A 15140-nucleotide genomic window follows, 5' to 3' on the forward strand; every position below is an offset into this window, starting at 1 on the left:
CTAGTACTTTAACTTTTGAAATAAATTAGACATGTAAAAGTAATTACTAATTAGTTCATTAGAGGCAGACTTTAAATAGTCAAAGACTCTTTTTTTCCCTCACAAAAGGAAGATAAGTGAATTTTCTGTTCATCAGTAGGGAGATCTGACAAGGATAGTGCTATGTTGCAAGTTTATGAGTGTATCTCGATACTAATTCAGCAAAACAGCAAAGAGCAAACCAGATTTTAACAAGTGTGAATGAATGTAAGGCGAATACTTTTTACTGCCATGTGTTTGTCATTAAAAAAAAAAATTTGGGTAGTGAAGTTTGAAACAAAAGGTCACCTGTACATAGATTTACAGAAAACAGTCTGTTCAAGCTTGGATAGTAAAACAAGAATAAAAACTGACTATGCATTTCACCTACTATCGTGCATACCAACAGCCGCTGAAGCTGGAAAAATATCATCACCTTTTCTCATCAAAAAATTGTTAACATTTTTCATACTTGTACAAATACATCCGAAATATTTTACTCGAGCACCTATTACCTGTAAACATATACATCTCAACCTTTGAGTCTGTGCAGCGACTGTTCTACAATACATAACACTGATTATTCCTTGCTTCTGAATAATCATTGCCATCTAAGTAGAAATTCTTCAACGCTCGGACCAGCGGCGTAACGGTATCATCAGATAGGGTTGTGGTCTTTGCCAATGAGTTGAACTCATAGAGATACTGCTTGAAAGCATGAAATTCTTCAAAACTATTTAGTTCTTGGGGCGACCTTACACCTGACCAACATGTGAATAATCACTGTCCACTTCTTCGTTTTCTTTTTAAATTCTATCGGTTAGAGAATGAGCACTATTTCACTAGGCATCCTTTCCTACCTCACAGCTCTGTAGTGAAAGATAGATGATTCTCATCAGAGTTTCCCGCAGGTATACTGGCAGCAGAACCAATAAGAGGTCCAATGTCCTCATTAATGCTCTTTGTTGACTTCTTTATTCTTTTAGGCTTCTCTTGGATCATGTGATCTTCCTCACTTCCGATTGGGCTAGTTTCATTGATTTCTGTAGGAAGATCCGAAATCTTGTCCGTCTTCTGAGAACCCTGAGGTTTTAAAGCTTTCTTCTCGGAATTTGATTTTCTCTGAATTAAAATCATTCAATGAGGCTATAGAACTACCTTAAAAAATAAACACTTATTAAGGATGTGATCATGGAATGCACATGTGAACTTTTCACATGATATAAAGGTTTCAGCAAGATCTGCATATTAGTTTTCAACAGGAAGTTTAACAACCAGGGCAAGTGCTAACCCCATCAAAGTTTGCTCAACGACGGCCAGACTAAATTTAATCACTTTCTATTGCTAGACATCCTACGATTTGTATCCTTCACTGTGAAGCATAGACTTGATATACTAACTGCTTCAATATCTTGTAGGCATCAGCTAACATAGTGGATGTAGCAGGATAAGCATCTGATCCTTACAATAAATTTCCTTGTCTAAAATGAACTAGAAGGTTCTACGGTAAATCAAAATATGTTTAAGGTAAGAAGTAAGAAGGTGAATAAAACTTGATGCATGAGTTTCTTATGTCGAATTCAACCAAATGACGCCTTTTATTTTCCTATTTCAATTTGCATATCAAGTATTTTGATTGATTGTTTTTCATCATTTGACCTATTAATGACAACCATGAATGATCAAATTAGGGACTTCTCATGTTATAGTTACAGTGGATAACAGTCATGGGTGATTACTTGTACAGCTTGTCCTATAGATGCTACTATATGGATTAATGATTATGCTATTAGATAGTGACAGAGCCTATATATCAGAATTGATTTCATAGTGATAGCCCATATGTTATCTATTAAATCTTACTCTAGTGCACAATTTAATATCTGTAGTCTCTTCCATCGCATGTAATGTTGTCAGTAAGAACCACTTTCACAACAAACATATCCAAAAGCTCAAATTGTATCAAAAGTTTCAATTAGCTTTCCTAGCCAAAAAGAAAAAAATGTAGTTGAAGGTAATACTTAATAAAGAGTATCACATGAAAGAGCTTATAGGAAAACTATGTGGTTGACTCATGTCTTACAAGATTTGTTATATCAATAAATGATTTGCAGCAAAATCCCTATATATGTTGGAAAAATTCTCACTAACTTTCCACCTATGAGCTAATAAACTCCAAATATTTCAGTGAGTACCCAAATCAACTATTTTCTGGTCGCTGTTATATTTATCTGGTCTGTGAGGAGTACCTTTTTGTTAGCTGCATCTTCTTGCACTGCAGCCTCGGAGTTAGGATTTGTGAGGTCCTCCAGCGTCACATCTCCTTCTGCATCAACTCTTATACCTTTTGTTACTCGTTTTCTCTTTTGCCAATCCTTGGCCTGACCAAAGAGAAAAAGAAATAGTAGGATGAGCCTTTAGTAGCACCAAGCTTTCAGCAATTTACATAAATTGCTGCTCCTATGCCATATATTGGATATGGGAACGTTAATAAACTACAAGATTCATGGATCTAATCTATCATGTCAGTCAGCATCAGGATATTATGTAAGAAAGGACTTCGAGTAGCTTTTCTAAATAAAAGATCTGCGGACAGACCTCCAATTGAATTGATGTATTTAATTTTATATATAATGTTTTCAAATTGTATGCTTTCTAAAATCCATGATGGTCAATCAAATTGCAAAAAATAGCATTACTTTGCTTGTACAAAACGTAAGCAGGTGATACACTTCAAACAAAAAAAAGTGAATAATAAGCACCTGCACCGGTATTTCCCTTTCCCTTAACTTCTGCTCCAATTGGGCATCATCAAGAAGTAAAGACACAACATCCTCTGGTTTCAAGAGATCACCCTGAACATGTTTGCCTGTCATTACTAGCTGTTGAACAGTATTCTTTTGGCTTGCCCTTTGAAGAATTTTTTCTTCAACTGTCTCCTTGCAAATCAGTCTATATACAGTAACCTATACAGCAGAATAAGCAATATTATAGGCATGAATAAATATACAATTAAAGATCAACAATAGAAGAGCTTATTTCCAGATTTGATATTCAAATGTAGTATCCAGAGAGAACTTTTTCCAGAAGATGTCAGTGAAATGTTCTCCTGTCTTTCAACAGCCTTTTACAGTATAGAACTAAAAGAGGACAAAATGTACAGATATAAAACATACTCAATCCTAAAGATTAGAAGCACAAACTATTTTACAGATACTCAGAAATAAACAATAAATAACACCAACAACATATGCCGACAAATCAACCAGCTTACCAATAACTAGATTCCATGACCCAAAATTTCTTTCTTTCCCTTCAACAACACTTATAGACAATCAAAGTAATTTGCATAGGAAAATGATCCATCCATCTGCTATGAAAATATTTTTCCAGATATGCAAATGAAAATTAATCTTAGTTAGACTCTAACAAGTTCCTTATGAACTCAAAGTAACAAGAGAACAAACCATGAAACTGTTTGATACTAACATGTCTACCTTATAAGCACCTACACAAGCAAAATGATACCTGCATCTTGCTAGACAAGCCGACAAAAGCTAGAAAATGACTACAAGCTATAGTTTGAGGTTTTAAGTGAGATAAAGACTAATTCACGTAACACTATCGCTCCATGCCAGTTATACAGTGAAACACTCAAGTTGGAATAGAAATATATGTTATAGCCCAAATTCGGCTACCTGATCAAGTTCGGGTACAGGAAAGCAGTCTACGCAGTTGGAGAAAAATATTTGTCAAATATTCTCTCGTAGCTAGAAAATTACGAAAACAGATGGGTTCATTCCGTATCTTTCTAGTATACGTTTTTGGTATTTATGCCCTTCGCAAATTTAGACCGTAGCTAAGGCGAAAATAGGTAGAGTTACGGTAGAGACGAAGATAATAGGTGGCGGTGACGAGGGAGGAGATGGAGTGCACGTGGATTATAGGTAGGATTTGCACAAGATGTCGTTCAGTGAAGGAAGAGAGAGGAGAAGTGGTCGGTATTCCAAGGAGGAGGGAAGGTCTGATAGTCGATAGAGGCTAGAAGTAACCATCGTCGAGATAGCACACGGCTAGGGTTTAAGCGAGGAGGGAGAAGATTCAGATTAAAGGAGAAGAAAATTAACTTAATATTCATCGATAATTTCATAATGAGGCTACTTTCCACATATTTAGAGGCTAGCCTATCCAACAAATGATTGAAAAACTAAGCCTAATACAAGCTTTCTCGCCGAGTGCATTTGAATGGAGTCAAGCGCGTTGGAACGGGCAATTTACGTTCTCTGTATGTGCGAACTTATGTAGGCGTTCGAACAGCCCATCCGAACACGACTTTCCTGCGTTCGAACGAGCAAATCACATTCTCTGTATTTACAAACATATGCAGGGCGCGGACGCAACTTCTCTGGATTCGAACGCAACAGCCAAAATTCTTATTCTTCAAGAAAATTAAGAAACCATAACCTACTAAGACTTGACTAAATTACATAAATATAATAATTAAGATAATTAGACCCGATCTATTGAGCCCAATGTATTTCGAGGTGATCCGATATGGTCCAAATCACATCAGTATAAAACAACAAACAGCTACTTAACGAACATAATGCAATAGAAAAAAGTGGATTATCGTATAATTTGTCAACTTCACATTGCATCTTGTATTTGTACAAACTTAATAGAATTATTTGCCAGAGTTACAGGTCATGGTTCGTATATGGCCATAACCCATACGTAAATATTCACTTAAAGCAGGAAGAGATAAAAAGATAGTACAATTATCTTATAATTACGCTTGCAACATTTTCGCTCAAGTTGCTAGTAAAGGGTCTAAAATACATGATTCCACAAATGAATTGCAAAATATGGTTAACTCATATCTGTTCATGTCTGCAGAAATGTCAGAGATTTCTAGAACCTCAAAAAACATGCATTCATCAATTAAAGAAATATTAATTTTGCTAACCTCTTTTGTCTGTCCTAAACGGTGTGCTCTGTCCATCGCTTGCAGGTCCAATGTTGGATTCCAATCACTTTCATAGAATATAACAGTGTCAGCTGCTGTCAAATTGATACCAAGTCCTCCTGCTCTGGTGCTTAGCAAGAAGACAAATATATCATTCCTGTAGCAAGAAAGAGATATAAGTCGGACATCAGATTTAAGAGAATCAATGGGTCCACCATCAAGCTTTTTGGCTATCATGTAATAATGAAAAATGAAATACACATAATAACGTAGCAAATGCCTACCGGCGCTGAAAATCTCTAACCATGTCACGGCGATCCATGATGGTGGATGATCCATCAAGCCTAAAGTACTTGTATTTTCTGTAATTCATATAGTCCTGCAAAATTCTTAAAATGTAAATCCTTAACCATATATTGGTGATAGACAATAGTACAGGTAGTTAATATTGGGTAGAGGTAACCATATGCCATAAAACTCAAACGAAGACAACAAAATCTCAATCATCTAATAAGCTTTGGATTCCTAAAGAAAGTAAAAATGATCTAGTTCATCAAAGACTAAGAGCCAATCTTATGGATGTTCATTTACTAGTTGGTGTAGTGTGCCCCAACATACAAAGCTCCCACATCCCACCAATGTGGGGACTGTGAGGGGAGATGTAAGCAGCCTTACCTCATTGCTAGAGAGGTTCTCTTGACTTAAATACTGTGACACCAGGTGCATGGTGGAAGGCCTTGAAGTCACACTACATTAGGCACTCTTTCTTATGACCAATTGAAAAGGAGAACAGAAAAATATCATTCCCTCATCTTAGTTATTTCAATCATTTATTTCAGTTGACTGGAAAGAGAAAAAACATTGCTCTTCTAGCTATAATCACTTCAATTCACGATATCAAGAACTTAAAATCAAAAGATATTTTAATTAGCAAGAAGGATAATGCCACGACTATAACATTGGAAGGAACAAACAGTACCTCAAGAATATTTAGCATTTTTGTCATCTGTGCAAATAAAAGAACACGATGATTCTGAGCACGAAGTCGCTTCAATAGTATATCCAATGTCTGAAGCTTCCCAGAATCCTACAACAAAAGATAATCTAGATTGGTCAACATGATCAGTCTCTTCTTGAGAATAAAAAATATACAGTCACTAGTGACTAGTGACACCATCTTATGCATTACTCTGAAGTCCACAGCATAACAGAATGGCCTTTAGCACCAAAAGAGGAAGAACGTAAGTTAGATTTTTGTTTCTCATTGTGTTCATTTGAAGTGTGACCAAATATCCTTTTGACTGTTATTGAGGACCAAAAAAAATAACTTAAAGGCTTACCGTAAGCATTTTAGCAGGATCAAAGCTTCGCACAGGTGGAGAAGACCCAAAAATCCAATATGGCATCTCAAGAATAGGCCGAGGGGTAATTAAATCTGTGTGGATCTCCTGTATCAGATAATGAGGATCGACTGGCTTTCGTGGGCCATTAAATTCAGATGTACGCGAAAATCCCAGAAGCAACTTTTTAGTCCAAGGATGGTGCAACTCCTCAACCATTTGGTAAGAAAAGCTCCGGTCAGGGCACTGAACATTTATCTGGCAGAGTAGAATAATTAGCATTACAAAGGTGTCAAATATCAGAAAAAAAAAGTTGCCAACACGAAAACAAATTTAAGTAAAGAAACTCATGGAACAAAAGAACTTACTGGTGGAGCTCTAGATCGTGGAATGTAAGCATATATTGCACGCAGAAGCCTGATGTTGGATAGGAACCTATCCTGATGAGAAATGGCTAATGCCTCAAATGGAGCATCACCTGGACCAGTTGCAAGCTTGCTTCTCAGGAAGCTAGACTCACTTTTTGTTGGCAAAAGCAACATCTTTTTAACAGCTCGAACCCTTCCTTTATCCCGGTGATTGAACTGAAGGTCCTCATCTTCTGAATCCAGGAATAAGTCTACAATTTCATCAACGAACTGTCTAGCACCCCTCATTACAGAGAATAATAACCTCTGGAGTAAAGAACAATTTGCCAAAAAGGAAACCTCCACAGGGGATAATTCTACCAAACGAGTAAACCCAAACACTCCAGATGTCAGACGAGACTCATCTGAACATCTAGACTGTCCAAATGAAGACTGATAGACGTTGTATGGTGAAAATACATTAAGAAGTCTCTCAAAAGATCCATGTTGAACACCATGACCAACAAGTGAACAAGGCAAATCTGACTCGCGGATGATCTCTTGATGTATTAGCTTTGGCAGCTGAGAACAAAAAGGGATGCCAAATAGAACATATGAGAAACTAGAAAGAGACACTTATTAAGCAGATAGAATACAAAAAGTATACAAACGTAACATGTAGATTTAGAAAAGCACCTTATATGTTATAGGATTCTGATCCCCTGCATAGTATACATCTTCCGGCTCCCCAAATGGCGGAGGAAGAAGTGAATTTGGCACATTAGCAAAGTACAAGTATGACCTTCCCTCATTACGCTCAAACAACTCTGGATGGTTGCATACCTAAAATTTTAGAAAGATGAAAATTAGTCTGATAGAAAAAAAAAGTACATGAAAGAACTGAGAACAAGTCATGGAAAAAGATCTTGTCCAGTTTTGTTTCATAAGCACTAATAACAAATCTAGCTCCTATATTCCTACTATAATGGAAATAGCAACAACTCAAAAGAATAGCATCTTGTAATCTAAATTGAACTACTCAAACCAATGACATGTTCTACAAATGTAGCTATTCTTAACATGCAATCTGGGACTAATTGTTAGGACTTTAATAAGTATGAACCATATGCTTGCTTAGTCATTGTTCGAATGTCATTATTGAATTATTGTAGGAGATGCATGAACCATCTGCTTGTGTAGTCATTGTTCAGATATGTCATTATTGGAATTATTGTAGGAGACACAATGGTTATGCACACATGATAACTTACTTATATGTTGTTCTACATATCTATAACCTATGAACCAAAAAATTTGCTTACACTGTAATGTTTCACACTTTACCTTTAAATCATAGTGGATACAATCAAGATTATGTAGGATAAACACGAATTTTTTTTTCTCGGGGTTACCTTCCGTAATTGGATAACAATATTCATTAAGTTGACTATCTTTTTCTCATTCAGATGGCCACGACTACCATCAAGCAACTCAGCAAGAGATATCTTGTTCTTTATAGCTTGATAAAAGGCCTGCTGACGGGAACTTAATTTACAGTGCACTGTAACTTCTGTCTTCCCAGTCATCTCTGAAATCACATCTTTCTTCACCCGTCGTAGCATGAAAGGCTTTAGCACAGCATGCTGTTGGACAAAAAGGAAAGGAAAAATTAACAATTGAAAGTGCTACTATTCTGTACAACTTTGCAAAAATGATATTATATCGATAAGTGAATAAATACAATATCCCAGGTAAGTAGCAAACTGGAAAAAATGCAGTGCAAAATGGAACATTGAACAGTATCATTCACTAACGGCTGTAATTGTGCTATTTAGATAATAATACCAAATGAAAGATAAGTAAAAGAGGACGGTGTCAACCACTATATTTCAAAATGGAACTCTTCCCTTAATTTCTTAGTTTCACAGAAATGAACAGGCATATCAAAAGATTCTTTTCATGAACAGTGTTAATCCTTTCTACTATTAAACTCAGTACATTTATTGTTCTCAAGAAAATATTCCCAGGTAATGGGTAATGATATCTTTGAATATGAAGTGAAACACTAATTGACAGGAAGTATTATCAGTATAAAGATCTTGGTAAGTTACAATGTCACTCACCAGTCTATTTAGCTGATGCTCGTTCAGTGTGCCTCCATGTTCAGCATGACTTTCAATACTAGTACAAGAAACCAAAATATAAGAATTAAGAGACTGATAAAACAAAAAGTTCAAAGAATGAAACAAGCAAAAGTTATTAGTTCATGAAGCAGTACCCCTTTGCAAACCATTCGCTGAACTGTTCATGGCTGTCAAACAAGGTGGGCATAATGAAATGAAGAAGCGCCCATAATTCAGCCATGTTATTTTGTATTGGTGTCCCGGTTAAAAGCAAGCGATTTCTACAATTAAAGCTAAGTAATGTCTTCCAGCGAATGCTACAAAAGAATCACAATGTATAAGTTTATACAGTAAAACTATGGCTCAACTACCTACAGCAGAAGAAAGACCAATCTGTGAACTGCAAACCCAAAGAAATAATTCAACCAAACTTAATCAAGACGGTGTAAAGTCGCAAATTCATAATACAACATGAATAATTGCATAGCATATGCAATTAAGGATTGCAGGTCAAGTTACCTGTTTGAACTTTTTATTGCTTGGGCTTCATCTAATACCATATATTGCCATTTGACACGCCGTAAATACTTTTCATCCGTCACAAGCAACTGATAGCTAGTAATAAGGATGTGGAATCGAGACTCCCTGATATTGAACGAGTTAGCAAAAGTTATGGAGGAAAAATTAAGAGCTGAGGCTAGACAGATGCACCAAAACAACACAAGATTTCAAGCTCTACAGGGTCTACCTTCTATAGAGACGCTTGGGATTGATATTTTTCCTAAGAACTGTCCTTTCTTGAGTTCCACCCCAGTAAGGAAGAGTCTTCAGCTCAGGGCAGAATCGACTGACTTCATCAGCCCAATTGTTTAGGACAGACGAAGGAGCAACCACTAGAAAAGGACCCCATATATTTTTTTCCTGCTTAAAACAAATATTTAAGGGCAATCAAATTATGGTAAGGAACTTCATTACAAGTTTACAACTAAAATAAATCCTTGAAAACTTGACGTGCCAATTTTGTCACAAGAATAGTTAACTAACATATGAACTGATTTGCAATACTGATTTCGAAAAAAGAAGAGAAAACAAGTGATCAGACAAGTGAAACAAGGAATCTCAGAAAAGTAACTAATTTAGTGTTCTTGTCAAAACAACTTACAACATGGTGAACTAACCCACCTCAGCCAAATGGGCCAAGAATGCCATAGCCTGGATAGTTTTTCCAAGACCCATTTCATCAGCAAGGATACCATTCAAACCCTGAAATTTGAAAAAGAAATTAAGAAGCTACAAAAAAGGGATAAAGAAAAACTATAGAATATAATCCCCCAAATACCTGCTCATAACAATTCACTAGCCACTGCAAACCCTTCAGCTGATATTCTTTCAATTTTCCTTTAAACATCTCTGGCGTTTGAACAGATGAAGTTACAGGCATTGTTGAGCTGAAAATATCAAATGGTGTCAATGGCTTCATGCTGTAAATAAGATAATCCATTGCTGCAAAAGAATTGTCTTGCTTCTTTTTAATTTGAATTTATCCTGTGGTTATTCCTTATTAGTTTGATGTTTGCATAACTTACGGATTTAATAGGTCTATGTTAGTAGATCCTGAAATTGCTGAATCATTTGCTGGGAAACTAGATTCAGCATCTTGTCGCAGCTTCAAGCATTCATTATCAAATTCACTTGTTTTCATCTTTTGCTGGGAGACGGCATGTTGAGCTGCCCTCAATGCTTCCCGCCTTAGTTTAGCTTCCTCTGGATCTTCCTCTTCCCCTGGTTTAACATCAGCAATGGTAGATCCCTCTTCTGGCCCTTTAGCTTCGCCATCTGCTGTGAGAATATCTTCAGCAGATTGAGAAGTAGGCTTATTCTGCATGAAATGGCTGTACAATTCAGTTTGTGATAACAAGAAGTTAAGTCTCTGCTGCTGTCTTCTTGCTTCACGAAGCTCTTCCTCCCGCTTCAAAGCTTCAGCTGCATCCCTTTCTTCCTTTTTCCTAAGTTCTGCCTGCAAATAGACAGAATAACCGGTAAGAAAAAGTTTATCATTAAAATCATATATTGTACCTACCGAGTCAAGACAGAAAATATAATTCTAGGTTTTATTTCTTGATTTCACCAATCAAAACTGTATTTTTTTCTGTAATTATGCCATAAAACAGTATCAGTCAAACTAAGAGCCAACTGACAAGGGATTAGAATCTAAACAAAAAGAAATAACAAAGAGATAATAGATTAAGTTTGCATGACTTCTGTCATCCCAATGGCTTTCTCACTGTTGTGCTAACTGTATATAGTTTGACTATCCCGAGTTCTAATATTCACTTAGTTGCCTTTTATACCTTTAGCAGAAAAATGGCTGCTAAAAAACTGAAAATTGCACCAAACAAGGAAGATGATAGATAGATATCTGCAGAGTTTTCTAGTTTTATAACACTTCTCAGTTTTGCAAAAGCATCACAAAGCAAAATTCAAAAGCTCATGGTATGTGATAATCACTAAATAATGAACTCCTTATCAAATGCTGCCTTCTCATTGTTGCATTTACTACACCAATTTGGACCACCAAATAGAAGTCACGATTTTCAACTACTTTATCATTGTGCAAAAATTGAATGTGCAAACGGAAAACAAGATGACTATTAAACAGGACATATTCACATTTACTAACACTTCCAATCCAAGCTTTTGGATTCAAGCTACTGAATTTCATGGTTCTCGGACATGAAAGATTAAAGCAAATAGAGAACTTGGATAACCTACAGACAAGTGAATACCCAGATAATAGTGAATAAAAACCAAAAAGTTTCCCTAATATAATAAATTATAGTATATGGGGAGTTTGCATGTGTATGCCCAGGTGAATGATGGAGGGACGTGTGCATGACATTATTTATTGCTTATAAATTACACTACAGTTCGACATCGCCAATCAATGGCCCACTCCTAATAGATTGAAAAGTAGGGAGTGTACCTCACGATCTGATTCTAAATAACTAGTTCCAAACAATAGTATATTAAAATATTGATTATGAAACTAATCATGTGAGGTCTTGAAGCAGATTGACTGTCAGAATTTGCAATTAGCAAGTTCTTTACCTAGTCAAGATTGGAAAAATTATTAATAAAGAAACAACAGTGGATGAAAATTGGAAACAACTACAAACCTCTGCTTTATGGTTCTCTTTTATCATCTAAATTCTAAAGGCATCCATAGTATAATCATGTAACCTTTAATTACTACTGGATGAAAAAGCAATAAAAAATGACAGCAATAGCTAAATCAACTGTGCAATTCAAATAGGATCAAACAATTATTCTACTGACATCAACTGATGTATTGCAGAAGTCAATGTAAGTTATCCCAGTCAAGTTGCAGGCATTGAACAATATTAAAATATGTAGCAGAAGAAAAACTCCTCATGTATCGAGTTAAGAGATGAAACCTGCTCCTTATCTACTCTTTTCCAAAATATCAGCATGTCCCTAGCTAGCTTCCTAGTACGAATTGCAGCTCCCCTCATCAATTTAAATGACCTGCTCACTTTCAGTTTTACCTGGATTTCGTAACCAGAAGGTCATCAAAACAAGAATTTGCACCAATTGCTGACTGAAGAAATGGAGGGTGAAAGGATCAACTGAAAACAGCAAACATAGAAAAAAAATTTCCATACCTCTCTTTGACAGGTTTCCGAACAGCGTTTGGCATCTGCTAGCTGCTTCTTATGAAAGTTCATAAATATCCTGTGATGTTTCGGGATATCCCTTCTCGCGATACTCACCCAAACTTTCCCCATCTTCTCCATTTCCTCTTTCTCTATTACAGAAGGATCCTTTTTCACCACCTGCTTCTTTGGCAAGCTGCGCTCAATAATCTGTAATCAAGAGAAAGATAATAAGATAAAAGCATTCCTTGGTATTAAAAAGGAAAATAAACACAAAACCCTGATATGTTTAGTTCAACCAACCTCATATGTATCTCCTTTCTCCAAGACCTTAACAAAATAAACCTGCAAGGTACCAGATTCTGAGATAATAGACCTCCTTATCCTTCCAGCTGCTCCTTCTGGAATTGAGGAGGGATCAAGACCAATATCACAAATTTGTAGAGTGAACTTTTGGTCTGAACTAGCAGCTGAAACAGCCTTTAACCTGGCCTGAAGTGAGTCATACTGTGACTGAGGTTCACATAACCCTCCTCGATTGCGGGCCTCAGTTCTTTGATCCACAGCAACCATCGCTGCGAGAGACCGTAAATCCAAGGAACCGTTCAAGAAATGCTCCTCTACATGAATATCAAAAAAGCTTGGCAACTTAAGGTGAGTGGCAAGCTTATCATAAGTCGGAGGAATTTGATATGTAATTCCCTCGCCGATATCCAGATAGGCAGAATCAACAGATGAAGCAAGCCTACTACTACGACCATACTCTGCATCAAGCTCTCTGCCATTATACTCCGGTGAGGCTTCCTTCTCATGTAACATGGCCTCCTCCTTAACAGAAACTATAGGCTCATTACTGAATTTGCTCACTTTTGTACCATGAGTCCTTTTTGGATATGGAACTGCTGTTCTAGTAGAAGGCAATCCTGATGAAGAATCCTTGAACCTCACCCTTCTATACTTCTGAATGTGCTCAGTAAGCATTGAACGGTAGTGATCCTCAGATATCCGAGTCCCATAGTTTTCATTGCCCTCATCACTGCTATCAGTGTCTTTCCTTGTGGAAGAGCTCAAAAGAGCCTCAGGCTCAACTACATGTGTCTTCCGCCTCTTAGTAACATCCGAGGACCTATTGGTGATGGATCCATTACAACTGTCTAGCATTGCTCCCTCACCTGAAAGATAAGCCTCAAATTAAAACATGCCATAGAAAAGCATCTCATGGGATGTTGTGAATATCAAATTTAACTTTTAAAGCACTTAAAGGAAAACTAACAGTGTTAATACTGATACTAACAGTACAGCAGCCATAACTTCAGAGAAGATACAATGTGAATCCATATCAAAGTCCAAATTTAAATGAACAACATGGACTTCTCCCAGAAACAGTAGATAAACAAAAAGGTGCAAGAAATCCAAGCAAAGATAAAACAGTAGCCTACCTTGGCTGCTTCTGCTCTCATCCTGACTACTATTTTCATAAACATCGTGAGCATCATCTGGTTGGGGGACTTGAAAGTTCACCAAAGACTGCAAACGAATGCAAAGGCAAAGATATAGAATTGAACATGCTCCTTAATAGCAACTAAATACAAATAATAAGCCTACTAAGCAAACACAGTAAAACAATTAAAAGAGCATAAAAACTGAAAGCATCAAAACCAATTGAGAATCAGAATCACAAACGGCAAGCTGCATTGACAAACAAGCAATTCCCATGATCAACGACAACATCGAACCAGGACCTATTCTCTTAATAGGCGGCTGGAGCTTGAAAGTGGCCCTATTTTCAGGGGAAGTTAAATAACAATTACAGAGCCAGCGAAGAGGACTACGAAGTAACTAAGTTGAAGAAACAAATCAAAACAAGCATCAATACTGAAATTTCACTACATGGTTAAAGCCCAGAGACAAAACAAACTGCATTACTGGAAAACCAACTGCCTCCACGATCATAAGAACAAAGCAGATCAAGAAGATCAGAAAACTACAACTGCTAATTGAACCAACTAAAACCCAAGACGACAAAACTACAAACCTAGGAACAAACACAAAAATCCACAAACCACCATGGAAAACCAAAACCATTAGAAATTTAACCCCCACTAACCCCAAAACCCCAACTTTCACCACAAAGAAACCATCTTGGAACCAAAACAAGCAGAAGAGGCCGCAAGAAAGCACAAACAAAATTTAAAAAAGAAAAACCTGATCGCCCGGTGAAATTTACCTCAAGATTGAAGAGATTGGAGTAGGAGAAGCCGTTGCTGTGCTGCCGCCGGTGCTCCATGGGCGCGGGCGCGCTTAGGGTTTCCTACCCACAAGGCCGAACCCTAGAGACGAGGCTTGGGAAGCGCACAAGGGGCGAAGGAAATAGGAGACAGGAGAAGAGGGGCGAGACGGCACGTGAGGTGGGCACGTGACTCAGGGGTCTTCGTAGTCTACTACTCCAACAACTACTAAGGGGAGAGGAGGAAGCGGTGGGGGACAAAGGCATGGCGAGCGTGCCAACGCGTAAGAAAGGAGGCGAGAAGAGAGAGAGATTGAGAGATAGAGAGAGAAGGGTAAGTGTAAGGGTAAGGGTAAGGGTAAGCAGGAAAGCGAAGGGCACAGGGCTAACGTGCGCCTAGGGAGCGTTGGATTCGGAATCGTGTTCCCTTCCAAATAGAAGTAGG

At 37.2% G+C, this 15140-nt stretch overlaps 1 protein-coding gene across 2 annotated transcripts; it reads right to left on the reverse strand.

Annotated features, from left to right (window-relative positions):
• Positions 1 to 437: 437 nt before the first annotated feature.
• LOC140780630 (chromatin-remodeling ATPase INO80) lies at positions 438 to 15137 on the reverse strand. Of its 2 annotated transcripts, XM_073126303.1 has the most exons (23): positions 14696 to 15137; positions 13908 to 13995; positions 12772 to 13640; positions 12478 to 12678; positions 12250 to 12360; positions 10381 to 10811; positions 10134 to 10242; positions 9977 to 10057; positions 9543 to 9715; positions 9314 to 9439; positions 8950 to 9111; positions 8795 to 8852; positions 8084 to 8314; positions 7368 to 7514; positions 6693 to 7253; positions 6325 to 6582; positions 5964 to 6071; positions 5269 to 5363; positions 4985 to 5141; positions 2781 to 2984; positions 2268 to 2399; positions 879 to 1140; positions 438 to 779 (listed from the first exon to the last, which is right to left on the reverse strand). In XM_073126303.1, exons 1-22 carry the CDS (start codon positions 14753 to 14755, stop codon positions 880 to 882), a joined length of 4623 nt encoding a protein of 1540 aa, XP_072982404.1. In that variant the 5' UTR covers positions 14756 to 15137; the 3' UTR covers positions 438 to 779; position 879. The 2 variants fall into 2 exon arrangements, with proteins under 2 accessions (XP_072982404.1, XP_072982403.1); XM_073126302.1 differs by having other exon boundaries at positions 438 to 1140.
• Positions 15138 to 15140: the final 3 nt, after the last annotated feature.

Source organism: Typha latifolia, chromosome 1, assembly GCF_019914945.1.
Source record: "Typha latifolia isolate L0001 chromosome 1, TyphaL0001v2, whole genome shotgun sequence".
NCBI classification, from domain to species: Eukaryota; Viridiplantae; Streptophyta; class Magnoliopsida; order Poales; family Typhaceae; genus Typha; species Typha latifolia.